We start from the raw sequence: 27,636 nt of genomic DNA on the forward strand, positions 1-27,636 counted from the left end.
AGTCCTTAGTGGTGCTCATGATCTAGTGCAGGGGGTAACGATACGAGGGCCGCTTGATAACAGTGATCATAATATGATCGGTTTTGATATTGGCATTGAAGGAAGTGAAACTAGGAAATCAAGTACGCTAGCGTTTAACTATAGAAAAGGTGATTACGACAAAATGAGAAAAATGGTGAAAAAAAGACTGAAAGGAGCAGCTCGCAGAGTAAAAAACTTGCATCAGGCGTGGATGCTGTTTAAAAACACCATCCTGGAGGTTCAGGACAAATATATTCCACGTATTAGAAAAAAGGGAAAAAAGACTAAACGTCAGCCGGCGTGGCTAAACAGTAAGATAAAGGAAATCATTAGAGCCAAAAAACAATCCTTCAGAAAGTGGAGAAGAGAACCAACTGAAAGTAACAGGATAGATCATAAGGAATGCCAAGCCAAATGCAAAGCGGAGATAAGGAGGGCAAAAAAGGACTTTGAGAAGAAATTAGCGTTGGAAGCAAAAATACATAGTAAAAACTTTTTTAGATACATTAAAAGCAGGAAACCGGCCAAAGAGTCGGTTGGGCCGCTGGACGAAAATGGTGTTAAAGGGGCGATCAAGGAGGACAAAGCCGTAGCGGAGAAATTAAATGAATTCTTTGCTTCGGTCTTCACCGAGGAGGATTTGGGGGGGACACCGGTGCCGGAAAGAATATTTGAAGCGGGGGAGTCGGAGAAACTAGACAAATTCTCTGTAACCTTGGAGGATGTAATGGGTCAGTTCAGCAAGCTGAAGAGTAGTAAATCACCGGGACCTGATGGTATTCATCCCAGAGTATTAATAGAACTAAAAAATGAACTTGCGGAGCTACTGTTAGAAATATGCAATCTGTCCCTAAAATCGAGTGTAATACCGGAAGACTGGAGGGTAGCCAATGTTACTCCGATTTTTAAGAAAGGTTCCAGAGGAGATCCGGGAAATTATAGACCGGTGAGTCTGACGTCGGTGCCGGGCAAGATGGTGGAGGCTATTATTAAGAATAAAATTGCAGAGCATATACAAAAACATGGACTGATGAGACAAAGTCAGCACGGATTTAGTGAAGGGAAGTCTTGCCTCACCAATCTAATGCATTTTTTTGAGGGGGTAAGCAAACATGTGGACAATGGGGAGCCGGTTGATATTGTATATCTGGATTTTCAGAAGGCGTTTGACAAAGTGCCGCACGAAAGACTCCTGAAGAAATTGCAGAGTCATGGAATCGGAGGTAGGGTATTATTATGGATTAAGAACTGGTTGAAAGATAGGAAGCAGAGAGTAGGATTGCGTGGCCAGTATTCTCAGTGGAGGAGGGTAGTTAGTGGGGTCCCGCAGGGGTCTGTGCTGGGTCCGTTGCTTTTTAATGTATTTATAAATGACCTAGAGATGGGAATAACTAGTGAGGTAATTAAATTCGCCGATGACACAAAATTATTCAGGGTCGTCAAGTCGCAGGAGGAATGTGAACGATTACAGGAGGACCTTGCGAGACTGGGAGAATGGGCGTGCAAGTGGCAGATGAAGTTCAATGTTGACAAGTGCAAAGTGATGCATGTGGGTAAGAGGAACCCGAATTATAGCTACGTCTTGCAAGGTTCCGCGTTAGGAGTTACGGATCAAGAAAGGGATCTGGGTGTCGTCGTCGATGATACGCTGAAACCTTCTGCTCAGTGTGCTGCTGCGGCTAGGAAAGCGAATAGAATGTTGGGTGTTATTAGGAAGGGTATGGAGTCCAGGTGTGCGGATGTTATAATGCCGTTGTATCGCTCCATGGTGCGACCGCACCTGGAGTATTGTGTTCAGTACTGGTCTCCGTATCTCAAAAAAGATATAGTAGAATTGGAAAAGGTACAGCGAAGGGCGACGAAAATGATAGTGGGGATGGGACGACTTTCCTATGAAGAGAGGCTGAGAAGGCTAGGGCTTTTCAGCTTGGAGAAGAGACGGCTGAGGGGAGATATGATAGAAGTGTATAAAATAATGAGTGGAATGGATCGGGTGGATGTGAAGCGACTGTTCACGCTATCCAAAAATACTAGGACTAGAGGGCATGAGTTGAAGCTACAGTGTGGTAAATTTAAAACGAATCGGAGAAAATTTTTCTTCACCCAACGTGTAATTAGACTCTGGAATTCATTGCCGGAGAACGTGGTACGGGCGGTTAGCTTGACGGAGTTTAAAAAGGGGTTAGATAGATTCCTAAAGGACAAGTCCATAGACCGCTATTAAATGGACTGGAAAAATTCCTCATTTTTAGGTATAACTTGTCTGGAATGTTTTTACGTTTGGGGAGCGTGCCAGGTGCCCTTGACCTGGATTGGCCACTGTCGGTGACAGGATGCTGGGCTAGATGGACCTTTGGTCTTTCCCAGTATGGCACTACTTATGTACTTATGTACTTATAAAGCATAAAATGTGTTTTCCTTGGTACTCCAGCTGCTTCCCTGCACGCAGAGCTGACAAAGATGGAGGCCTTATATGCAAAGTTGAGGAGGGTTTTTTTTCTTCACATTTTACGGTATAATTCAAGAACAATTCTTGAAGTCAGCAAAGATGACTATTAGTCATTTATAATATATTAATGAAATACTTAAGACACAAATCAAAATCATGATCTTTTCTCATCTTTAGTCCACAATATGGAGGCATTACTATCTATACATCAGGAAAATTATGTTAATTTCAACAAAGAAAAAGGTGGCAGAGCAAGAAGTCCAAGTGTTTTAACTTTACGGCGTAGAAGTTATTACAGGTCCTGGTAGCGAAACGAGTGAGCTAGCTAACTTAGATTCCAGGAAAGAATTCAATTGTTTAGAATCATAAAATATATATTTAACAGAATTTAGTTTTATAACACATTTGCATGGAAAATTTAACCAAAATAACGCGCCCAATTGCTGAGCCTTTGGGCGAAGTTTGAGAAATTCTTGTCTTTCCTTCTGCGTAACCTTTGAGACATCAGGGTACATTCTTATTTTGTGACCTAGGAAATTCTGTTCTCTATGAAGAAAATATTGCTTTAGTATCCAGTCTCTATCAGGTTGTAGGATGAATGTAACTTTGAATGTTGCTAATGTAAGACCCGCCATATTGTCTTCTATCATTTGTGTCAAATTTATATCTGCAGCTTCTGCTGGGGGCACTGCTCTTTCTATTTGTTAAGAGTCTGTCTTCAAAAAGGGTGTTATATAAAATATCTTTGATATAGGAGGATGTGACTGCTCGGATACTTTCAAAACTTCTGTAAGGTACTTTTTGAAAGTAATAAGAGGTGATATTGACAGCTGCTTTGGAAAATTTAACAACCTAAGTGTATTTGAGCGTTGATAATTTTCAAGCATTTCCACCTTGTTCTGTAAGTAAAGGTTTTCCTTAATCAGATTAATTTGCAGCTGTTGGCAACCTTGTATAACCAGAGAGTTATTTTCTGTATCTTTACTCAAAGTTTCCATTCTTTGATCTAAGGTAGGTAGTTTTTGAGACAAGGACTCCATCTGTTGATTAACAAATGTGAATTTTGAGCCAAAGGAAGCTTCTAGACAGACTAGAGCTTCCCAAATTGATTGTAACGTTATCTCCTTTGGTTTTTGAGGTGATAGGGACTTACTTGGTAAACCTTGTTCAGTTGGATTCTTCGTTAGCCGGCCCTCTCCTATCGCCAGATTTTCTCCAGGAACGCTCTCCCCTTGTTCACCTGCTGATACCAATGCGGGGATAGTCGGCGTCTGCAGTCCTGCAACAGCGCCCATGCCAGGAGACCCCATCGACGTTAGAACGTCCTGAGTCTCCTGAGCTGCTTCCGAGGTTTTCGCCGGCATCAGGGGAGGATTACGCTGTTCGGGGCTCCAAGATGTTTTGTCTTCAAGCCGCGATGAGACCTCTCTTCATACTGAGTGGCAGCGAAGGAGACGCTCCCGAAATCCCACTTGGTATCATGAAGCGATCAAGAGTTCCAAGAGATGGCATGGGTGCGTTGCCTGCCTCTTCTTTTTGGCATCAGAAATCAATTTTGCGAGGTAAGTAGGAAGTAATACAAGAGCTGCTTCACTTGCGACTTACTCTGCCGCCATCTTGCCTCCTCCTACCAGTTGAGGAGTTTTAAAATGGCTACTCATCTTCATCTGTTTTATGGAAGCTTACATTTTAGATACACAAATGGGTTATTCTGTTTTGAGCATGTTTCAGGGACAAGTGGTTTTATAATTGTAAGTCAAAATAAAAATAAATATTTTATTTCAGACAGATCTCTTTTGTTTAAACATAACTAAATAAGCTATAAGCCCCTAATGCAGCCCATTGGTTTTCTTTTTTGCTCTTGTGACTTGTACTGACTGTAAAAGTCTATCTGGTCGATAATAAAAAGAACACACATTGTGAACACTATCCATCCTAAAAGGTTGTTTTGTGGCTGAACATGAGGAAATATATTGAATAAATAAGTATATGTTTTTTTTAACTTATTAGTGGAACATAATCACAGAGGCATGGTATGGTTGCATTTTCAATAAAGTAATACTAGAGCCCAGCTGAGGAATAGGTTATTTTGGGTTAGTCTTCTCTGGACCAAACTTGCTTTCTTTGTGCCATCACCATCCAGCTGGATAGGCAGTGTCTTAAAAGGTGAAGGATGAAAGATTTATTTTATTTTTTTTAACGTTTATATCCCACATTATTTCCAAGCAAACTCAATGTGGCTTACATTTGGAAATACAGTAAGACAAAATAATAGAATTCAGTTATGTCATGTGAGCAAGTAGATGGATATGTCTGAAACACTTAGGGACCTGTTTACTAAGGTGCACTAGCGTTTTTAGCGTGCACTAAAAATAGTGTGCTAACACTAGACACCCATATGGCTTTAGTGCTAGTGTGCGCTTAATTTTAGCACACGCCAAAAATGCTAGCGCGTACAGCACAACTTATTTGTGATTGGCTTATATAGCCAACTGGGCATTTAAAAGTCTGTCTTTTAATGATGCCGCATGTTCAGAAATCATAGCCATAAATATAGACGGTTATTCAAATATTATCACATGCATAAGCCAGAACAGGCATCCATACATACATAGCAAAGGAAACAACAATAACTTCTACAGGGTACATCCAAAACATATTTTCTCATTTCCATCTTCCAGAATTCCAGACAGCAAATGTACAGATCAGCAGGACCCAAAGCAGTTCAAAACAAGTAAACTCGGAACAACACAGTTTATACTTAATTGTTCAACCACCCTTAGAATAAAAAAAAAAAAAGCAAAATCATGTGCTTGGATAAACAAATTAAAACAAAGTTTAAAGCAAATGCCCTTAATATGAAATACTTGGTAGTAATAATGAAAGTGTGATGGAATATTCACATAGCAAGCAGCCTGAGTCAACTGATTTTATTTTCCATTGAACATAATTAACTTGCTCCGAGGACAAGCAGGCTCAATATTCTTGTGTGGGTCATCGTCCGCGACAGCCCAGGAGACCGGAGAAATCTTCAAAAGTCTAAGAATGTTCCCAAATGTTCCGTCGCTCGGGCGGCTTCCCGCCGCGACGTGAATGTGCAGTGAATAGTTATTTTTCTTCCGCGCTTGATGAGAGTTGTTTTGTGACGCTACTCCCTTTTCTGGCTCAGTAGAACCGTTTTTTGTCACGCCCCTTTTGTCCTTTTTCTTTTATTCTAGTTTTAATATTAAAAAAAAAAAAAAAAGCTTCCCTTATTTTTTAGTCTAAAACTTCTTCCCTGTTGGAAGTTTCCTTTCTTTTTCGTAGTGGCCGCCTTTAGGCTGCTGGGTCGCGTCTTTTTCTCTTTTGGTGCCTTTTTATTTGGCACCATCGAGCCGTTTGATTTCGCTGACGCTATTTTCCCGCCCATGTCATCGAAGACTCCCAGTGGCTTCAAGCGTTGTACTCGCTGTAACTGGACCATCTCGAGCACCGACCCTCATGCGTGGTGTCTTCAGTGTCTTGGGGCCCAACCACTTTCCAACTTCTTGTAAGCTGTGCAAGTTGATGAAAAAGCGGACCCAACTGGCTCGAGAGGCTCAGCGTGAGAAACTTTTTTTCTGAGCGGTATGGTCCGTCGACGTCGAGGGAAGCAGCGACACTGGGAGCGCAGGTAATGGCTGCCGGGAGCAGTGAGGCATCGAGTGGGTTTCCACCCATCTCGGGGCCTCCTGCTATGCAAGCCTCCCGGGACCGACCTTTGTCGGACCCAGCCCCGAGGAGACGTGTGGATTCCACGTCATCCTCATCGGTACCGAGGAGTCTCTGACTGGCATCGAGCGAAGGTGAAGAAGCATAGTCATGGATCTCCTTCCAGACATAATACCGAGAGCTCTGGGGAGCCGAGGGAGTCGGCACCCGAGAAGCGTCGGCGCCAGGAGGATCGCTCACCCTCCATTCAGGAGGTGCCGATGCGTCGGTCGTCTGGCAGCCTGGTACCGGCTCTGGATTCCCCTCAAATTCTGGCACCGACTTCTGCACCGGCCCCACAGCCTTTTCCGATGGCAGCTCTCGACGAGCGCATCCGGGCCCTTCTTCCAGAGCTTCTGGAAGGGTTGCCTCGGTGTCGGTGGTGCATGCGCCTCCTGTACCGACTGCAGAGACGGCATCTGGGCCATCACCTGTGAGGAGGTCCCCACCCTTGGTGCCGCTTGCAGTACCGGAGCCGGTTGCCACCCGGGTCGACTCCCCCTCGACGTCGGTGGAGGAAGCTTCACCGGAGTCCAGGCAGGAGTCTACTTCTCGACATCCCCCACGAGGTCATCGATACTCGACGTCGACACAGGCTCGGCTTCAGACTGTCGTAGGGAGCTTTTGTCCGATACTGAAGTGGAGCGCTCGTGGGAAGCAGAGGAAGACCCCAGGTACTTTTTGGAGGAAGAATCTTGTGTGCTTCCCTCTGATCCTACTCCACTGATTGAAGTAAGGATGTCTCCACCTGAGAGTCTTACTTTCTCATCCTTTGTACGGGAAATGTCTAAGGACATTCCATTCCCTATGGAGGTTGTGGATGAGCCCAGGGAGAAAAAGTAGAGGATATGGTTAATCAGATGAAAAAGCATCATGATGCCATGGATTCTGTCTCCAGCCGGACGTCTTCTGCCACTGCCTCCTCATCCAGGAGGATTTTTGGAGGGAGGAGTGCTCCCTATTTCTACAATAGGCGTAGGTACACTCCTGCCTCTCGGCAGCCGGTTCAGGCTCAGTCACAGCATGTGTGTTTTCGTCAACGCCGTGCGCCTAAGGCCCTTAGGGCTCCCCAGCAAATGCAAGGGACGGGCTTTTGCCTGGCTCCTGTACAGCATAGCCGCAGTAAAAGTGTCCGTACTGGGCGACTTGCCTGTCTGGGAGAGGTTGATATTTTTTCACCAAAGGTGGCCTCTTATAACCGACAAGTGGGTTCTTCAGGTGGTTAGGATACACACTCAATCTGGCATCCAAGCCTCCAAATTGCCCTTCGGGAACTCAATCCTTCAGCTCCCAACACAAGCAGGTACTTGCAGAGGAACTCTCCGCCCTTCTAAAGGCCACAGCGGTCGAACCCGTTCCACCAGGGGAAGAAGGGCTGGGATTCTATTCCAGCTACTTCCTTGTGCAAAAGAAAACAGGGGGGGATGCGTCCCATCCTAGACCTAAGGGCCATGAACATATTCCTAGTCTGAGAAAAGTTCAGCATCCAGTGATTCAGGAAAACAATTAGCTATGTTCTCTGGACTTAAAGGATGCTTATACTCGTATTTTGGTGCTCCCAACTCACAGGAAGTACCTTCAATTTCGACTGGGAACTCAGCACTTTCAGTCCTGTGTACTGCCCTTTGGCCTAGCATCTGCGCCCAGGGTCTTCACAAAGTGCTTGGCAGTTGTTGCAGCATCACTACACATACTGGGAATGCATGTCGACGATTGGCTGGTGAAGAACACTTCGGAGGCCGGGGCTCTAGGGTCCATGCAGATGACTATCCAACTGCTGGAGTTACTGGGATTTTTGGCAAGGGCAGACAATCTACTGGCCCTAGTGTCCTTGGCTCGAGCATCTCAACAGATCACAGCTCGGCAGATGTTGAGACTTTTAGGGCACATGGCCTCCACAGTTCAAGTGACTCCCATGGCACGCCTACATAATGAGATCAGTTCAATGTACCCTAGCTTCCCAGTGGTGCCAAGCCACAGGGAATCTAGAGAATGTAATCTATCTCTCCACCGAGTTTTGCAGATCCCTTCAGTGGTGGACCATTCAATCCAATTTGACCTTGGGATGTCCATTCCAAATTCCTCAGCCACAAAAAGTGCTGATGACGGATGCATCCCTCCTGGGGTGGGGGGGCTCATGTAGATGGACTTCACACTCAAGGGGTTTGGTCCTTTCAGGAAAAGGGTCTTCAGATCAACCTCCTGGAATTGTGAGCGATCTGGAACACTCTCAAGGCTTTCGGAGATCGGCTGGCCAACCAGATCATCCTAATTCAGACAATCAGGTTGCTATGTATTACACCAACAAGCAGGGGGGCACCGGATCTCGCCCTCTGTGGTAGGAAGCTGTCAGGATGTGGCTTTGGGCCCACCATCACTGTATGTTTCTCCAGGCCACATATCTGGCAGGTGTAAACAACAGTCTGTCCGACAGACTGAGCAGGATAATGCAACCTCATGAGTGGTCACTAAACATGGATGTTGTCCGCAATACCTTCCTAGCAAAAAGTGGATCTTTTTGCCACTCAGACCAATCACAAAGTCCCTCTTTTCTGTTCCAGACTCCAGGCCCACGACAGACTAGCGTCAGATGCTTTTCTCCTTCATTGGGGGACAGGCCTTCTGTATGCGTATCCTCCCATACCTCTAGTAGGGAAAACTGTGCTGAAACTCAGTCAAGACCGTGGAGCAATGATTCTGATTGCACCTTTCTGGCCCATCAGATCTGGTTTCCTCCTCTTCTGGAGTTGTCCTCCGAAGAACCGTTGGACTGTTTTCCGACCCTCATCACCCAGAACGAGGGGTCAATTCTACATCCCAACCTCCAGTCTCTGGCTCTCACGGCCTAGACGTTGAGAACTTAAGTTGCCTCTTTAGGCCTTTTGGAGGGTGTCTCCCAAGCCTTCCAGGAAAGATTCCACGAAAAAGTGTTGTTGTTTTAAATGGAGGAGGTTTGCCGTCTGGTGTGACAGCAAGGCCCTAGATCCTTTTCCTTGTCCTACACGGACCCTGCTTGAATACCTTCTACACTTATCAGAGTCTGGTCTTAAGAGTTCATCTTAGTGCAATTAGTGCTTACCATCAACGTGTAGAAGGTCAGCCTTTAGTTGTTTGCTTCATGAGAGGTTTGCTGTTGTCAAAGCTCCCTGTTAAACCTCCACTATTAGAACGGAGATCAACGCAGACCACTGGACCCTGAGGCAGGTGACGAAACGCTGGCCACCATTGATCGTGGTCAGGAAATAGTGTTGAGAGAGATCCGCTGTAAGAAGGACACGATTCGAGCTAAAGTTGCCTCTAAATTCAACAGTTTTTTTTGAATACTGTGTGTGGTTTTGTTGGCATTATACAAGAAATTATACTCAAAACCTAAACTATACATTCAGAGGTTTTCGGGCCGATGATGAAGCAGCCCAGCCCCATGAGCTAAAGAAATATAGCCGGGGGCTTCTTAAGGCCTTTCCTCTAAACACACATGAGATGTTTGATTTGTACATCAATTGAGTGACTATTAAGGTCTCCTAATTGTTCTAGATGTTGGTTTGAATGAAAGGAGACTACCTTCATATATGTTGTTAGCTTGAAACCTCCGCTAGTGTCATGGTATCTCAACGTCGTTCTCACCCAGCTGATGAAAGCTCCTTTTGAGCCACTGAATTCCTGCCATCTGAAGTACTTGACCTGGAAGGTCATTTTCTTGGTGGCTGTTACTTCAGCTCGTAGAGTCAGTGAGCTCCAAGCCCTGGTAGTGCATGCACCTTATATTAAATTTCACCATAATAGAGTACTCCTCCGCACTCACCCTAAGTTCTTGCCGAAGGTGGTGTCGGAGTTCCATCTGAACCAGTCAATTGTCTTGCCAACATTTTTTCCCTGTCCACATACCCGCCCTGGAGAGGACAAGTTGCACACCTTGGACTGTAAGAGAGCATTGGTCTTTTACGTGGAGCGGACTAAGCCCTACAGACAGTCCGCTCAATTCTTTGTTTCTTTCAATCCCAACAGGAGGGGAGTTGCCATCAGAAAACGCACCATCTCAAATTGGCTAGCAGATTGCATTTCCTTCACTTACACCCAAGCTGGGCTGACTTTAGAGGGCCATGTCACGGCTCATAATGTTAAAGCAATGTCTGCGTCAGTGGCTCATTTGAAGTCAGCCTCCATTGAAGAGATTTGCAAGGCTGCAACGAGGTCATCAGTCCACACATTCACATCTCACTACTGCCTTCAGCAGGATACCCGACGCGACAGTCGGTTTGGGCAGTCGGTGCTGCAGAATCTGTTCGGAGTTTAGAATCCAACTCCACTCTCCTAGGCCCATTTTTATTCTGTTCCAGGATACACTCTCATTTAGTTGTCATTCTTTTTAGGTCAATCTAAGTTATGTCCTCACCGTTGCTAAGCCCAATTGACCAATGTTTGTTTTGAGTGAGCCTGGGGGCTAGGGTACCCCACACGCAAGATTATTGAGCCTGCTTGTCCTTGGAGAAAATGAAGATACATACGTGTAGCAGGTATTCTCCGAGGACAGCAGGCTCAATATTCTTACAACCCTCCCTCCTCCCCGTTGGAGTTGTTCCAGTTCTATTCCTTGCTTTTTTATTTGACTAATCACTGCACGTTCGTGTTGTGGGCAGGAAGCCGCCCACGTATGTGCGGTGAGTCGGCCTGCGCGAAGGAACGTCGGTAACATTCTTGAGTTTTGAAGATTTCTCCGGTCTCCTGGGCTGTCGTGGACGACTACCCACACATAAGACTATTGAGCCTACTGTCCTCTGAGAATACCTGCTACAGGTATGTATCTTCATTTTGTATGAACTTGGCGGCTAATAGTGTGCTGAACTAGACAATGTTGGTACATTTAGACTGACTCATCAGAACTTCTGCAAGAATGAAGCCCTTCCCTCATTATTCAATATCTCTCTGTGAAATAGTAGTAGTAAAAAAGGCAAGTGCACTTTTTTGTAGTTTAAATCTTTCTTTTATTGAAATAAAAAATCAGTGACAATATGAAACACAAGAGTCAACAGTGTGAGCCATTTTTCCATGTAAAACCTCCCCTCCCCCCCCCCCCCCCCCCCCCCCCATGATAATTCAAAGAACTTGCACACCATGGGCCTGGGTTATGGGCAAGTACATTATTATAATATACCGCTGCAATCCACAAAACAAAAGGAGGAAGTCCCCACATGCTTTTTCTTTGATGTAAGCACAGGAAAAAAAAATGTTAAATGCGCCCAGGTTTCAGCCGAATTAATGTTTGTTTTTTAAAAATTGTACTTATAAATAGCAAGTTGATAGTTAAGCACCTTCTCATAACATGTCTGTTTTGGTGGCCCTTTACTAGGTAAAAACATCTCTGTACAAATACAGGGAGTCCCTATAACCAGCCCCTCCAAATGACACAATGATTTAAAATTTAAAACTAATTAGTACTGTAACTGATGAAGCTAATACTACTGTTGTGTACACCTGTATGCAGCACAAGCAGAGATGTTTTAAAAATGTAAGTGAAATCAAATAAAAATGCTACCAACGATGATGTGGATAGAGCAGTTCATAGATTTGCTTGCTTTGCTTTGGGTGAACTGGAATGACGGCTGCGCAGAGAAGGAAAAGGAGATAAATCTAGCTTTTTGACATCATCCTGTCTCCTGTTATCTAATGTCCTTGGGAAAAACAGCAGATAGCCATACATTGAAAAAACAAAAATGGCAGAGTTAACTAAGTTTATTGGCATGACCAGTGCTTTTTTGTAGAAAAAAGGTGCCGGTACTCATTATGGGTGGGGTCACCACTTATGGCCCCACCCCTATGATAGCCACACCCCTTATGCCTTGCATATAAACAGACATCATTGAAATATTATACTAGTATAGGAGAAAAAAATGTGATTTTTTTTTTCATCAGAAATAATTTCTATAAGCTGTTACAGCTCCAGTATACCCAGTGCAAAATAAGACAGCAGATGTAAATTCTCAAATTGGACATATTTCATACACTAAAATGAAAATAAAATGATTTTTTTTCTACCTTTGTTGTCTGGTGACTTTTTGTTTTTTCTATCCATCCCAGTTTCTGATTCTGCTGCTCTCTATCTGTTCCCTTAACTCCGTTTCCAGAGCTTCCTTTCCATTTATTTCTTTACTTTCCTCCTTTCTTCTTCATTTCTTGCCATACATCCATAAGTAAAAGCTGGGTCCTCCTCCATGGAATTGACTGGAGGAGGTATAAACGTGGATCTAGCTTTGCCTATTTTCTCCATCCATGTGCAGTTTTTCTCCTTTCTTCTCTTTCCCTCATCTCCATCCATGTGCATCTTCTTTTTTCTTTCCACTCCTCCATCCATGTCCAGCACTTCTCCTCTCTCCCATCCATGTCCAGCATTTCTCTTCTCTTCCCTTCCCTGTGTCCATATAAAGCATAATTCTCATCTCAACTCAAGTCCAGCATTTCTCCTCTCTCCCCACCAACCCCTCAATCCATCCATGCACACCAATTCTCCTCGATCTCCTGTTCTCTCCATCCATGTCCAGTGATTCTCCTCTTTCCCCTGCCCTCCCCTCTTCCATGTCCAGCGATTATTCTTCCAGCCCGCCGTCCTTCTCCACTGCCTGCCAGCTTCGGACTCAGCAGCGCGAATGGTGCAGACAGCAATTGAAAGAGGCTGTCAGCATCAGAGCTTCCCTCTGCGAGTCCCGCCTATATGGAAACAGGAAGTTGAAACAACATAGGCGGGACTCGAAGAGGGAAGCTCTGACGCTGACAGCCTCTTTCAATCGTTGCCTGCACCGTTCACGGTGCTGAGTCTTCAAAAAAAAAAAAAAAAAAAAAGTAAGTAGGGGATTGAGAGGAAGTGCAGGACTGGTCGGGGGGGGGGGGGGGGGGGGGAAGGTGCAGGTACACCGTACTGTTGCGTACCAGCACAAAAAAAGCACTGGGCATGACTTTTACATGTGTTGTCAAAGTAATGTATTTAGCAGTTAAGATAAAGATAGAACTACTGGGAGAGAAACAAAGGTGGTAAAGGGTTTTGAAAGTGGTTACTGGCAGGGGGAGAGAATTGTGTTGTGAAAAGCAGAAAGAGGCTGGGTAGTGGGGACAGAGACTGGGAGTGGAGGTGTGGGTAGAGGAACAGAAGAGTTAGGAAGGGGTAAAGGGGTTTTAAAGTGGCTACTGGCAGGGAGAGAGAATTCTGTGTGAAAAGCTGGAGTTTTCAGAAAGCAGTTATAAGGGAAAGAGAGGCTGGGTGAGAGGAACCGGCTAAGAGTGAAACTGTAGGCGGAGGAGGATAGAGAGGGCTGGAAAGGTGTGAAAAGGACTTGAAAGACTGGCTAGTGGGGAGAGAGATTTCTGCTGTAAAGGACTGGAAGCAGCAGAAGGCAGCTCTAAAGGGAAGAGAGGCTGTATGATGGGGACAGGGACAGTGGAAGAGAAGTAGAAAAAGGCTGCGACGGTGAGAGGAAGTCAGAGAGCATGGGCTGTGATGGGGGAAAATTGGTGATTGAAAGACAATTTGGGAGAGAGTACGAAGAGCAGGCAGAGGGGGAATATAAGCTGCAGAAAGAGTTTATAGAGAAAAAAATACCCAGTGTACCTGAATGTAACTCGCCTTGAGCTACTACTGAAAAAGGTGTGAGCAAAATTCAAATTGAATAAATACACATGGAGGAAAGAGAAATGGAAGAAAGAAAGAGGTTGGAAAATAATTGATTTAAAAAAACATAAAAAAAACCCGTAAGAAGAATAAGAAGAGACAAAGGATAGAAGACTACAAAACACAAGGGTTGGAAAATTGTTTTAAGTGTAGTAAAGGTCTGCCAGTGCCATCATGGGGCTGAGCGGGAGGTAGACTCATTAGCTCCTGGGCCCGTGCCTCTACAGAACAGCATTTTCATAACCTTTTGTTTACAATTTCTTGGTGGCACAGTCGGGATTCCTGTGCGGAAGCGTTTGCAGTTTCTGCTTCCATGGTGTCCAAATTGTCGAAACTCGATCGTGAAAAGCCCCAGCCCATAGACCCTAAAATGGTGGGTGCCTGATGTTCCCCGGGAGCCTCTTATTAGCTCGCTGTGGACTGCAGAGATATGCAAGGAGGTAGCCGTGTTGATGAATTCCTGGGAAGTGCAGTTGGAATCCTTGAACAGAATGGCCTCTGTTCACACAGACATGGGAGCTTATCAGGTCCGCTCATTGGATCCAGATGATTGTGCGCAAGAAGCTGATAAGGAGCAGGAGAATCAGGGTACAAATGTAACAAAACAAACAAAAAAAAAAGAATCTCTTGAAGCGTCTGAAAACTACAGAAGGGAAGGTGGAGGACTTAGAAAACCAGGTGTGCAGAAGAACTTGCACCTGGTTGGAGTCCCCAGAGTCGGTGACAGACCAGGAACTCCGTGGAATTTTAGAGGCCTTGTTTGCTCAGATAGTAGCGATCCACCTCTTCGCATTGAGGGCACATTGGCTAGGACCAAAAAGGGATGGGCCTACTCTTGTGGGGGGGGGGGGGGGGGGGGGGGGGGGGGGGGGGGGGTTCTCTGTACAAAAAAGAAAACCAATGGGCTGCATTAGGGGCTTTATAGCCCATTTAGTTATGTTTAAACAAAAGAGATCTGTATGAAACAAAATATTTATTTTTATTTTGACATAAAACCACTTGTCCCTGAAACATACTCAAAACAGAATAATCCATTTGTGTATCTAAAATGTAAACTTCTACAAAACAGATGAAGATATGATTCCATGTGCCCCAAAGGAGAGTTTAATTTTACTTCCATTTAATTTCAATATATTCCATCTTTATAACAGGCTTCTCAAGACAGATTACCACAACAGTTAAGATGAACCCATCAGGAACAGGGTATCCTCACTGAAATCTGGCCATCTGTATTGTCTAGAATAGTGTAGAAAAATGAGCACAAAATACAGAATTTATAACTGCCATTTCTACCAACTACAATAATTTTTAAGCAGTTTTAGTGTTATTCAATTTTTATTTCATGATGTTTATATCTATATATGGGAAGCTTTCAAATTAAAAAGCTTATCAGATGAGTAAAAAAAAGCAACAAACAAAAACTTTTGTGCTCTAATCTTTTAAGACACTCCTATCCAACTGGAGCAGCTTCTGATTTTTATAGGGGACCGCACATAGGCAGTCCCTTTATTTGTAATAATCTTTCGCTGTTTTCAGTAGCGTTTGGTTTCGTTTTGGATGAATGAAAACGGTGGCAAGTTCCGCCTACTGGCTTCAGCCCATATAATGGGCTAGATAGGCTCACCTCGTTTCCTGTTCTCAGTCTCTAATCTCCTTGGTTTTTCCCTTCCTTGGTAGCTGTAGACAAGAAGCACTTCTATCACTTGTATACAACCTCTCCCTCCTTCCCCTACAGCCTATCATTCATACACAGCAAGCCAATAAAAGTTGCAACTCCCTCTTTCTCCTGTAGCCCATTGCTCAGACAAGCCAGCCAATAGGAGGAAAAGGGAGCAGTAACTGGAATACAGAAGCACCACCTTCCTATGCTGCTTTATAGCATGGCGCTTTCTTCTGCAAGTTTAAGTACAGCATAAAATATTGGAGGTGCCCAAGCACCCACAGAGCTGGTGCATATGGCCTGCCCCAAATTCCCATGCATCCTACTCTTCTTACTCTCACTGTGTGTTTAAATGTCAATATGGTCTTCTTCCTCCCTATCTTTGCTCTGTGATTACTCTGTACATTCCTATGTGCCTCCTTCATCTCTACTTGATTTTTGCTTACTGCCCTTATTCTCATCAGTCCATTTGTTCCATATTTTTTGCTTTTAGGCCCCTTACATTTGGAATTTTCTCCTTCATGGTGACCTACATTTTAAACCAATATTATAAGGTAGTTTTTCAAAATAGCAGTTTCCTACTAATCCTACAATCACAATTAATTTTACTGCTTATTCCCATGCAAGGCTTTCAGAACTAAACTGTGACAGAAATGCATAATAAGTAATATAATTTGGGGGGGGGGGGGGGCATTTTTGGTCATTTGAGAATGTCAACATTTGGATTTACTGTGAAATGTTTTTTACATTCCTAAAAAAAAAAAAATAATAACCCTTCACCCCCCCCCCCCCCCAAAAAAAAAAAAAAAAATTAACAAGAAGAAAAATTTCAAGCAAATCATTTGAATGCTAAAATAAGCAGAACTATTAATACTGCCCCCTTTCCCCCTGCTTTATATCTTATGCCTTCAAGAGGTTTGCAGAGTTTTTGGTTATGCTTGTGTTTTTGGCTCTTCATTAGTTATGAACCAACTGGGTGTTTAACCTTAATGAGATTCCTGTTAGGCGTTGCACTGGTAGATGTTAAAGTGGATTCAAGAAAGGGGCATTTATAATAGAAGAATCACAGAAATAAACTAATGTTCAGCAGTAAGAAATGGCATAGGTATTTTAATTCCAATTACTCATGAAAGCAAGAAAATATTGTGGCATAGAGAAGTAAGACCCAAATAGGCATGTAGCTGGTACTACTGTTTTAAAAAGTCAAACTTCTACAATTAAGCACAACAGGGAGCAGCTGAGAAACTCCTGAAATTTGTAAGCAAATAAATTTTAGTGCATTATAGAGAGAGTGAATTTGTGGGTTGTGTACCTTTTTGAAAAGTTTTACATAAATATATAAGTAGTTCTTTTTTATCCTTTGGATTTCAGGTCATCCAGTCATGAGAAAATTTCTGTTGGCAGTAACACTGATTGCTGTCCTTTTCCATTTCATTCTTCACTGCATTCTTCAAAAGTCAAGTTTCTACTGGTAGGTTTAAATTTCTGTTATTCTCATTATCATATATAGAAGAACTAAAGAGTACTATGCCATATTCGTATTGCAACCAAGTTGGCTATATTTGAGAAATGTATCAGTATTTAAGTTGATTTTGTGGTGATGCTGTTGATAATGCCAAAAAGCTACCATCTCAAATTGGTTGGGCCAGATCATTCACAAAACTAAAGATACAAGCATATTGCAGATGGGTGCCAGGGGAGCTGCTCCAGGTAATGTCAGTAGTAGTGGAAGCATGCCTGTTCTGCATATTGAACTAGCCATTTTCTGAAAATAGAGATTATCGTGTTCTTCTCTGTGATGCATTTTGCTTTGAATCTGTGGTTGGTACAGTGATTTAACAAGAAAGAACTGGCTGCTGGGTGGTTAAATCAGTGTTTGGGGCTATCTGCTAATTTTCAGCGGCACTTAACCAGTTATTGCTGCTGAAAATTAGCAGTTTATTATTTATTGGGATTTATTAACCACCTTTATGAAGAGAGTCACCCAAGGCAGTGTACAGCAGGTATAGTTTAATTAAAACTTACAATTTTGTTGGCCAAATATAAACAGGAATATAATAGACTTGGAATATAATAGAAACTTGAGAACAGCAAACTAAAACATAATAGAACTACCATGAAGCAGTATCAAAAATATACACATTTAACAACACTGAAATTCAAATAGAGAGATAATTAGATGTCAATATAATACTAATGAAACATCTAATAAGCACCCATTAGAACATTCAAATAACATAGTTTCAATGCTAGTGCTTTCTACAACACAGCCTACCATATGGCCGAGGGGCCAAGTGCAGATATGTAGACGGGAACAAGATGGGCACTACAGAGTTAGTTGGGGATAAATAGATCGGTGGCTAAACTCTAGGCATGTTCTTTGTGCAAGGAGTTGGGAGTCAGCACTTGGGCCAGTTAAGTGTTGACACTCAAAACGTAACTGGACAGATTTACCACATAGATAAGACCACATAAGTCAGACCTTTCTTTATGTGATAACTCATAGCTGCTTAACTGCTGAATATTGGACTTAAGCGACTATACATTAGCCGACTCCGCAAAACCCGATATTCTGTGCCGAAGCCTGGTCAGGGCACGGAACTGAATATCCAGGGATAACGCCGGCAGCTGTCAGCAAAATGCTGAGTGGTGTTGGCTGAATATTGACCCCTAAGTGTCTCTCTTCCCTTAGCTTTCTGCATTACTAATTTTCTTGCCTGATGAAATTTGTGACAGGTTTTACCTTTTTAGACCAGTGCTGATATTACCTGATGGTATGTTATTCCTAGTGTATACTCCTTTTACTTGATAGATCATCTATACTTTAAAGGGAAAGAAAAGGACAGTAGATGGCACAGATGGGTTTACTGGATAGGCCATATGGCTTTTATCTGCCATGATCCAGACGCAGAGAAAGAGCGGAGATGTCTGCATCCAAAGGAGTGGCCATCAGCATCGACCTGGGCACCACCTATTCCTGCATGGGAGTCTTCCCGTATGGCAAAGTGGAAATCATCGCCAATGACCAGGGTAACAGGACCACCCCCAGCTATGTGGCTGTCACTGACACTGAGAGGCTGATCGGAGATGCTGCCAAGAACCAGGTGGCCATGAACCCCCAGAACACTCTGTACTCTGGTCCACAAGATAATCTACGGTGCAGCCCCTGGTTATATGATTGCCCTGATTGATCTTCCAGCCAGGAATAGTATCAGATCATCTCGTACCTATATGAATCTTCATTATCCTAACTGCATTGGTGTTAAATATAAATCGTCCTACGTGTCCAATTTCACCTACTTAAGTACTCAAATGTGGAATTCGTTACCAAAAAGAGTGAAAACGATACATGACCCTCTAGCATTCCAGTGAACTTTAAAGACCTATTTGTTTTGTAAGACCTACCCTTCTGAATCTGCTTAGCTGCTTGAACCTTGCACTGATTTAAAAGACAATGTTATTTCTTATTTCCTTTGTCATTTATTGTTCCCATCTACCTCTACCTTCCCTTACCCTATTTCTGATTGCATTTGTTTCACATCGACCTAATACGGTGTCTTGTAAGCCACATTGAGCCTGCTAGTGTGGGGGGAAAATGGGGGATACAAATACTGCAAATAAGTTGTTTCTGTGTTTCTTTGCTAAGCAAAACTTAATTTTAAATATGTTGGCACTATAAGGAAATAAAAGATGACTATTAAACTTAACTATAAAATTTATATTTTATCACCTTAACCAAACTTCCTAAGGTGTTTCACAATCATATAAAATTAAATCATTTACAAGTACATGCACCTCAGAATACAATCAGAAATAATACAGTTTCATCTTAAAATAATTTAAAATCTGAGTAATAAAATCCACATATCCTATTAACAGTTCCCATAATGTCTGGTGCCCCAGTTGGCAGCTTATTCCAAATTACTGTTGCAAGAATTGAGAGTGCATTGGGTTGAAAACCTGGGCAATTGGGTTAAATTCCCATTGAGGCTCCTTGTGACACTGGACAAGTCACTTAACCCTCCATTCCTCCAGGTACAAAAATGTAGATTATTATCTGCAAGTACTTTTCTCTGTCACAAATGTAAACTTCTTTGGTTGTACCACAGAAAAGGTATCATATCCATGACCCTTTAGTTAAATTGCATATTAATTTACCCAAAGGGAGGTACAACCAAATAGTCTTCCTAAAAAACATGTATGTAATTGACAGCAAGTGATCCAAATATGGTGCCCTCATCATATTTCTGATTTCGAAAAGCAAAATTAATAATTTTAAATAAAATTTGATGTTACACTGGAAGCCAGTGGAGTTTCTGAACTAATGGAGAAGCATGGTCCTTGGCTTTCAATCTATTATACAGGTTTGATGGCAATACCCATTGGCATAATCCAATCTAGACAGAACCAGGGTTTGAACCACTCTCTGTAAATAATTGGTGCTAATGTATGGCTTAATTTGGTGAAGCATACAAAGTTGCCAATAAATAGGTACAATCAGTTTTGAAATACACACTTCAGACAGATGAATTCAAATGCCTAGTTTCTGGTTGACTTCTACAAGGGACTCTGTTCTTGCTCAGTCTGAATAGTAAAATCTTGGTTATCTGTTCTTTCCTAGCCATAGGACCTCAACTTTACTGGCATTAAGTTTGAACCTATTAGATTTTATCCAGTTTGCTACAGACTCTAACACCTCATTAATCTTTTTTTAAACTTTATTTTTTATGGAAAGTTTTATATGAACAAATCCCTACACAACTCAGTAACACATCTGAAAATACCCCAAACCCATCACACCCCCAACCTCTTTGCCCAGGAGTAAATTTTCTGCTTTCTGTGCAACAGGCCCTCTTTTTTTTTTTTTTGGCAACCCATCCTAGGAAGGAAACTCACTCTTAAAGGAATCAACCCTTCATTGCTATAAGAGACTTAAACATTCCAAAATCTTTGATATAGTTGGTCCGGGCTCAGAATGCCAGTTGTCCTCCAATTGTGCACCAGCTGACAACAGGCTGCCGCTATAAGCACCTGCACCATATGCTTTGTACTATTGGGTTTCCCCAGGGAGCATCTGCGGCAAAAACAAAACCCCAACTTGGGGTCACTTCACAAATTCCACCCCCACCATAGAATTAATAATTTATCCACTCACAGCCCAGAAAAGGTTGCACCTTGGGACATTTCTACCAAAATGTAATACCCATATCCTACACCCTGTCCAGCCTTGCTCCCCTATATGGGGGTATATTTTATGCAGCCTCAGAGCAGTAATATACACTGGTATAAGTTTCAACCCTCTTCTGTCACTGAAATTTTAAGCCTGGTCTGAAAAAGTTATTCCAGGCTTTAACCTCCTTGAGGAAGAAAACATACCTCAACATGCTCCCTGTGACTACGCCCCCCCCCCCCCCCCCCCCCCCCCGCCAGTCACACAGTCTCAACAAGGTGAAAAAAGGAAAAACATGAAAGGGGTCATCAAAGAAGAAGTGGCGAGGTATACCCCCTCCCAGTGTCCAATTCTTGAGTGCAGCATCATCCATGCACTACTAGTCCTAATCCCTCATGGCCTGAATCGGATTAATTTCTTGACCCTGCTGATCTTTCTGCCATCTGAGGACTACTGGCACAGTTGCCAACTATCATTGGTAACACTCTGCTAGGGTGGGCAATCTTGTAGGACAGGTGACTTTGGCTTGCATCAGGCTCCTCGAAAGCATTTACCCACACTAGATAGTACAGCAGCTTGCCTGTTCCTTACTTCTCACATTATACATTTTCTCTTCCTTCACAAAGGCCAGAACAAATGGATGCAGCAAACTATAATGTATTTTTCTCCTCCCTCAGCCTAGCAGTAATGTCTCCTGTTCAATGTAAAGGCTGAGAGATCATGATAGATTTCGGTTTGATAAGGGTCCCACTTAAATGGCTATACTGAACCGGCTGTAGTAGCCACTGTTTCCTTCATCTTATAGATGTGAAAGCATGCATTGATGTGTTTATGCTGGTTAGCTCACTACCCCCCACCCAACCAGTCAGTGAGCTCTGTTTTTTAAGTCAGCTGGGCCTTTTGGTGCTTCTCTCTGCTGGCAGTCTACTTGCAATCTGCTGAACCACCCACACACAAACCATATGCTAGGACCCTGAGATTACAGCATCTACTTCTATTTTTTCATCTTCTGGCTTTTCAGACAGATCAACATTAACCTGCCTTACTTCATTCAGCTGCTTTCCCAAAGTCACCAAAGCCTTTCCGTGTTCCTCCACTCTTTGCTCAGTTTTCTCCATTCTGTGTCCCAGCTCTGCTACATCAGCCCTTAAATCAATTTCGTTTTCATGAAACTTGTCCCAGTCCGCCTCGTCATCCTTAATTTTCCGGAGCCAAACTCAAGGCTCTGACATGGCCTCAGGACACTACACTTGTCAGGGCCAGCACCCTTCTTTTCCACATACTCTCTTGTGTCTGGTCCCATATTTGTTGCTACCATCTTGCCATTTCCCCTCTGTCCTTGAATTGCTGCTGCATAGGAGAACTTTACTAAATCCATTGCTTAGAGTACATTGTGGCACTGCACTGATGTCTTCAGCAACTCTATTGGAAGCTTTTCGCCCGGTATGTGAGGTTGGTGAAAGGAAATAAGCACTCTGTTTCACTGGTGTGGATTGTGGAGCAGATGGCTCAGGCTGCTATCCCATCTAGTGCTGTCGCTTCCTCTTCCACTTTTTAAATCTTTTACATGCTTTCCTTCTCCTGTTTCCCCCACAGGCAACAACAATAAAACCCTCCTCTATATCAACAAAAATGTGAAAATTTAAAATGGTGGCTTCTAAAACCTCACACAGCAGGGAGATAAAGATGTTAAATTAAAAAAAAAAAAGAGAGAGAGAGAAAAGACTGGTCCTTGGGGGACCCTACAACTCATTTTAACAAGACATTGAACAGATTTGTCCAGTAGTCACTTTCTGCTCTTGCTGATGCAAAGAACTCAAGGAAAGGAAATTAATAGGTATGAATACATTTTCTTCGCAACTATGAAATTTTGACATCGAGGTCTAGAAGCCTGAAAGGTAATTGAAAGGGAGGCACAATGCTGAAGTTTTCCCTAGGTGTCTAATGCCCTTACCTGTCCTTACCCTTTAATATGAAATAAATTACCTGATTATTCTCAAAATCCAAATGATAAAGCAGCGTCACCCCTCTCCTTTTCCCACCCATCTCCTGTTAACCCACATAAAAGAACCTTGTCTACCTCATAAAACTAGTTTCAGTAATCCCAAAAAGTCAAATTCTTTTTATACAATGAGGTTATGCAGTAAGTCTGTTTTATTATAAGACAACCATGTATTTATCAGACCAATAGATAGAATCACATTCCTCAGAGAGTATCACTTTATATGGCATATCATCTCCTTTTTTCACACCACAGAAACATAAGTGCTTTTATCTTGGGTTTCAGATCTGCAGAACAGCCCAGGAAGAGAAGCAGCACAGATGTAAAATGTAAGAATGTGGTCACACGGCTGTGAAGGGACAATCCATTGAGAAGGCTTTTGGCACCTCTAAACCTGGGCATCCTTAACTCCATGCCCTTCTACAATTTGATAGTTTTTTGTTTTTGTTTTTTTTTGCATAGGGATGAAAAATCCAATTAGTATTGGATCCCTCTATATTATCTATATAGAACAGATTTATGCCCTCCCACTAATCTTAGGTATAACATTCCCCCCCCCCCCCCAATCTCTTTACACTCTTAGTACCTTAGAACATTACGTGTTAAAATAAGTAAAGCTAGAAAATATTGATAAACCAATTCCGATGTTTGTATTTTAATCCCTCCTCCTACTGTATTGGATACTGTTGTACAGTTGACACTTAACGACCAATGATTGAGTAGCAAAGTAAAAAGAATTCCGAAGTTCTGAATTGTGATAAAGTAAGGGAGTGGGGTACTTGAAAAGATTCATCTCCTCCATTGTACTTCACAATGATGACTAGGTCATACCCCCTGTGTTTGTAATTAAGGGGAATAGAGTAGAAATTTCCACCTTCCAAACTTCCTAGTTCAATTTCTTTATTATGCATTTAATATAAAAAATGTAAGTGACAATGCAATAAATGTCAAACCCTAAACAGTTGTTAATCAGAGGAACCATCAAATAATATTGACACAGTGACACATATCACATTGAAGAATTTGAATGCCTATGGCTTTTTTTTTTTGAGCAAGAAATTAATGGGCTACTAGAGTCTGGGAAACACCATTGTTTGTTTCAACTTGTACAGACCACTTTATATTGGCATGTCAAACAAACTAAAGTCTACCAGGAATTGTATTGAATATTATTGCTATTCTTTCAGTTGGATAGAGTGCAATCAGCAAATCAAAAACCTTTAAGGGTTTCTCAGGTATCTGCTCAATCACAGCACAGCCTCTCTAAACAGCAGTGGTGAGCAGGGCCTGCTCAAGGGGTTATCTCACCCTGAGTGAACTTTGACTCCAAAATTGGGATGCAGAAGCAAATCTTGTGGCATAATCTATACGAAGAGCAGGGCTCATTGCATGAGAATGATCCCACATCAGATGTTGCTTGATCATTTTATTTTTCCAGTTGGATTGGTCCTGTGTCTTTTTTTTTCTCTTCATCTTACTGGTTTTCTCCTAAACATTTTCTAGGATTTCATTTCCTTTTTCTGTTTCTTCCCGCTACCTGTCTTCTTCCCTTCCTCCCCTACATCTATCTCGGAAACTGATCCTTCTGTTTTACTTTTTTTTTGTGTGCGTGTTTCCTCATGTGCCTTTTTATCAACCTGTAGGGGTAGATATCATTCCTCTTCCTACCCCTCCTCCTTTTTTTCACTTTCTACCTACTTACCAGCTTTCCATTCCCTACTATTACTCTTCTAGTCTTCCCCACTTCCGTCCCATTCTTTTCCAGCTCATATCTCTCCATCTTTCACCCACTTTCTAATCCCCTATTCCAACTTCCCTGCCTTGTGTACCTCCCAGCCACTTCTGTCACTCAACGGTTTTCCACTTCCAGTCCCTTTCTTATGTCTTACCCCATCTAGATTCCTATTCCCCTCCCCCTTTACCTGTCCCGTTTCTTTCCTCTCTTAGTTCCTTTAAAGATTTAGTCCCATTTCTTTGTCTCTTACTTTTAATGTAGCTCTCTGGTCCTTTCAGTTGCCCCCCAAACCTTCCAGGTTGTGCAAACTCTTCCCAGTTTTCTGTATGCCAGTCTCATATCCTTACCTGATCACCTGGTCCCCATTTTTTCTCTTGGTCTCACTGTCTATCCTACCCAATCCCACACAAACTCTGATTCCCTACTAATACGCCCAGTATTCAGCCAGTCTTAAAGTTGGTCTTCTTTTGGTCTCCTACCCAGTCCTAGCATCTGTGCCTAAGTCTGTCACAGCTGCCCCTCATATCTTCGTCCTTTAGGATCTGCCTTCTAGCCCCTTTTGCCCTCTTTCTTAGGCATTCATTACCTCTGCCTTTTCCATCATACCTAGTTCTCCACTTCCTTAGAATCCTCCTGTATATGCCCTTGGTTATTGCCCCCTCCCCAACATCAAATGCCAGCTCCCTTAAAACCCTAGCATCCACCACTAGTTCCCTTCTCCCTGTCTCCAGTCCCAGTGCTACCACCAGTTCCCTTCTCCCAGCGCCAGCATCTGCCGACAGCAACTTTCTCCTAGGCTACAGTACCAGTGTCCACCTCCAGCTACTTTCTCTCAGGCCCCAGTGCCAGTATCTGCCGCTAGCTCCCTTCTAGCAGCAGTGGGAGCATATTTTCCCCCTCCTACAACTGTACTGCTCAGCAGCTTAGGTTTGAAAGATAAAACTAGGCACTTCTGTTTCTTGCCAGAAATAGAAGTACTTATAAAAACATGGTCTCTTGGCTGCGAAAGGACAATCCAGTGAGAAGGCTTTTGGCACCTCTAAACTTGGGCATCCTTAGCCAAGTCCTCACTGATTGGCCCTTTAAGCTGGCCCTGATGGTTAGAGATATCAAATCAGGTACTTCTAACATGCTCTTAAATTTGTCCTTCACAGCCACCCAGTATTGTGGTAGCCTGGAGAACCTGAGTAAAATTCAAGTTCCAAAACTGTTTGATTCCTTTCTCTTGACCTAGTGTCAGGTTCTCAGGTTCAGAGCTCGCGGGGCTGGGCGCTGGAGCAAACGTGAGCCTTTGGGCTGCTGACGAGGAGCGACAGCAGCAGGCAAAACCCACCAACCAACGCTGGGCAAGCACACCGACACCGGCAGGGACTGCAGGCACCGCCCAGCGAGCCGGAACACACGGTGCCTAGTCAGTGCTTTTCAGCAGTTTAAGCTATGTAACTTGGCCCACCACTATTCCAGTGGATGGGTCTCAAGCTGGGACACATATTAACACAGGGCAGCGGAAAGGTGAGGCGGCCTCCAAGGCTGCTATAGCACGTTGGATTAAGGAGGTGATTGTCTCAGCGTATCTGTCACAAGGTTGAGAGCCACCGTTGGCTTTACGAGATCATTCTACTTGAGCACAGGCGACATCCTGGGCAGAGACCTCCATTATTCATGTGGATGAAATTTGTCGTGCAGCTACTTGGGCGTCCCGGCATACTTTTGTGAAGCACTATCGATTGGATGTTGCTTCAATGGAGGATGCGCTTTTCGGGGCTCAAGTTTTGGCGCGAGGGATGTCGGCTTCCTGCCCATCTTAGGGTAGGCTTCGGTACATCCCACCAGTTACTGGATTCATCTGCTGTTTGTGACAAGGAAGGTAAAATTAGGTCTTACCTGATAATTTTCTTTCCTTTAGCAACAGCAGATGAATCCAGGATCCCGCCTGTCAGCCGACTATCTTTTTAGGCACTGCTATATTCTCTTTTTCTTACGCAGATTCAGTCAGATATGAAAACTACACATCTTTTAAGAAGAGAGTCTGTTTTGGCAGACATTGTTTCAAAGTTTTTTAGTGTTGCAGTTTCTCTGTTTTTTGGTTCTCCTTGATTATAGTGAGGAGAGGAGTTCTGTTTACGTGTTGGACTTGTTTGGCCTAGTTATTCTGCTTTCGAAGGATATATACTAAGTGATAGAGGGGCTGGCCGTCTGGTTTATTCCCAAGAGTTTTGTTATCTCTATCTCCACCTACTGGTAGATGGACACAACCCACCAGTTACTGGATTCATCTGCTGTTGCTAAAGGAAAGAAAATTATCAGGTAAGACCTAATTTTACCATGCATCATCTTAACTGCTTAATGGCTTTTTTTTGCTTCTGGGAGCATCCATTTTATTTATCCTCCAGTAGAATGGTAACATCAGCATTTGATGCACAGGACTAGAGAGTACAAGTGGGTGTCAAAATTTTTTTTGCTGGTGCATATTCTGTGCTCTCATCAGTAATAGAAGAGAGCTTTTCAACATAAGCTAAGTAAGTCTAAAAGTTTATTCTTTTTTGGGGGAGGGTGCAATTAACCCTTTGTCTCTAGCAAGCATGTCGAACCCCCACTATAATTGTACATACACTTTTAAACCCCTGTAAATGTGTGCTTACCAGTACATTTTAGCCTCTCCCCTACCTGGCTTAATCACATTTATTTATTTGTTTGTTTGTTTGTTGCATTTGTATTCCACATCATTCCCTAGGCCCCATTCCCACCCCTCCCTTCCCTTCCCTTCCCTCCAGTATAATGACTCTTCACATCCTCTCTCTCGCCTTATCCATCAGGAAGAACATTGCCAAATAAATTTCCTGGAATTGAGAACAAACTTTCTGTTGGTCAACAGAATTATATTGATACAAATGGACAATTGAGCAATCAGATGGCGCTGTATTCCATCAACAAGTGGGGAGGAAGAGGCTCATTTCTGGGCTGGGAAATTTTCAGGATATGGAACTGGGCCACTTCCCATGGAATGACCATCAGAGCCACTTATCTGGCAGGGAAGAATTCCCTATTGAACAAGCTGAGTTCGTCCCTATGACTGCATGAAAGGTCTTTGGACAAAGAGGTGGCTCAAATGATATTCTGAGTGAAGCACTCCCTCGAAAGATCTTTTTGCCACACCTGATAACAAGAAGTTGCTGCAGTTCTATTCCAGGATAGGGAGACAAAGCAGGCTAC

The 27,636-nt window shown here is 43.1% G+C and overlaps 1 protein-coding gene across 7 annotated transcripts in view; it reads left to right on the forward strand.

The window, feature by feature from the left end:
• Nucleotides 1-27,636, forward strand: part of ST3GAL6 (ST3 beta-galactoside alpha-2,3-sialyltransferase 6) — a 176,651-nt gene that overhangs the window by 50,893 nt on the left and 98,122 nt on the right. For 3 of the 7 annotated variants that reach the window (XM_030204041.1, XM_030204040.1, XM_030204042.1), the window contains one exon: nucleotides 16,888-16,987. In XM_030204041.1, coding sequence (XP_030059901.1) covers nucleotides 16,888-16,987 — 100 coding nt within the window. Of the gene's footprint in view, nucleotides 1-3,633; nucleotides 4,033-16,887; nucleotides 16,988-18,328; nucleotides 18,621-27,636 lie in introns of those variants that run through there. The other 4 variants (XM_030204039.1, XM_030204043.1, XM_030204045.1 and 1 more) reach the window with 4 other exon arrangements.

Source organism: Microcaecilia unicolor, chromosome 5 (genome assembly GCF_901765095.1).
Source record: "Microcaecilia unicolor chromosome 5, aMicUni1.1, whole genome shotgun sequence".
Classification (NCBI taxonomy): domain Eukaryota; kingdom Metazoa; phylum Chordata; class Amphibia; order Gymnophiona; family Siphonopidae; genus Microcaecilia; species Microcaecilia unicolor.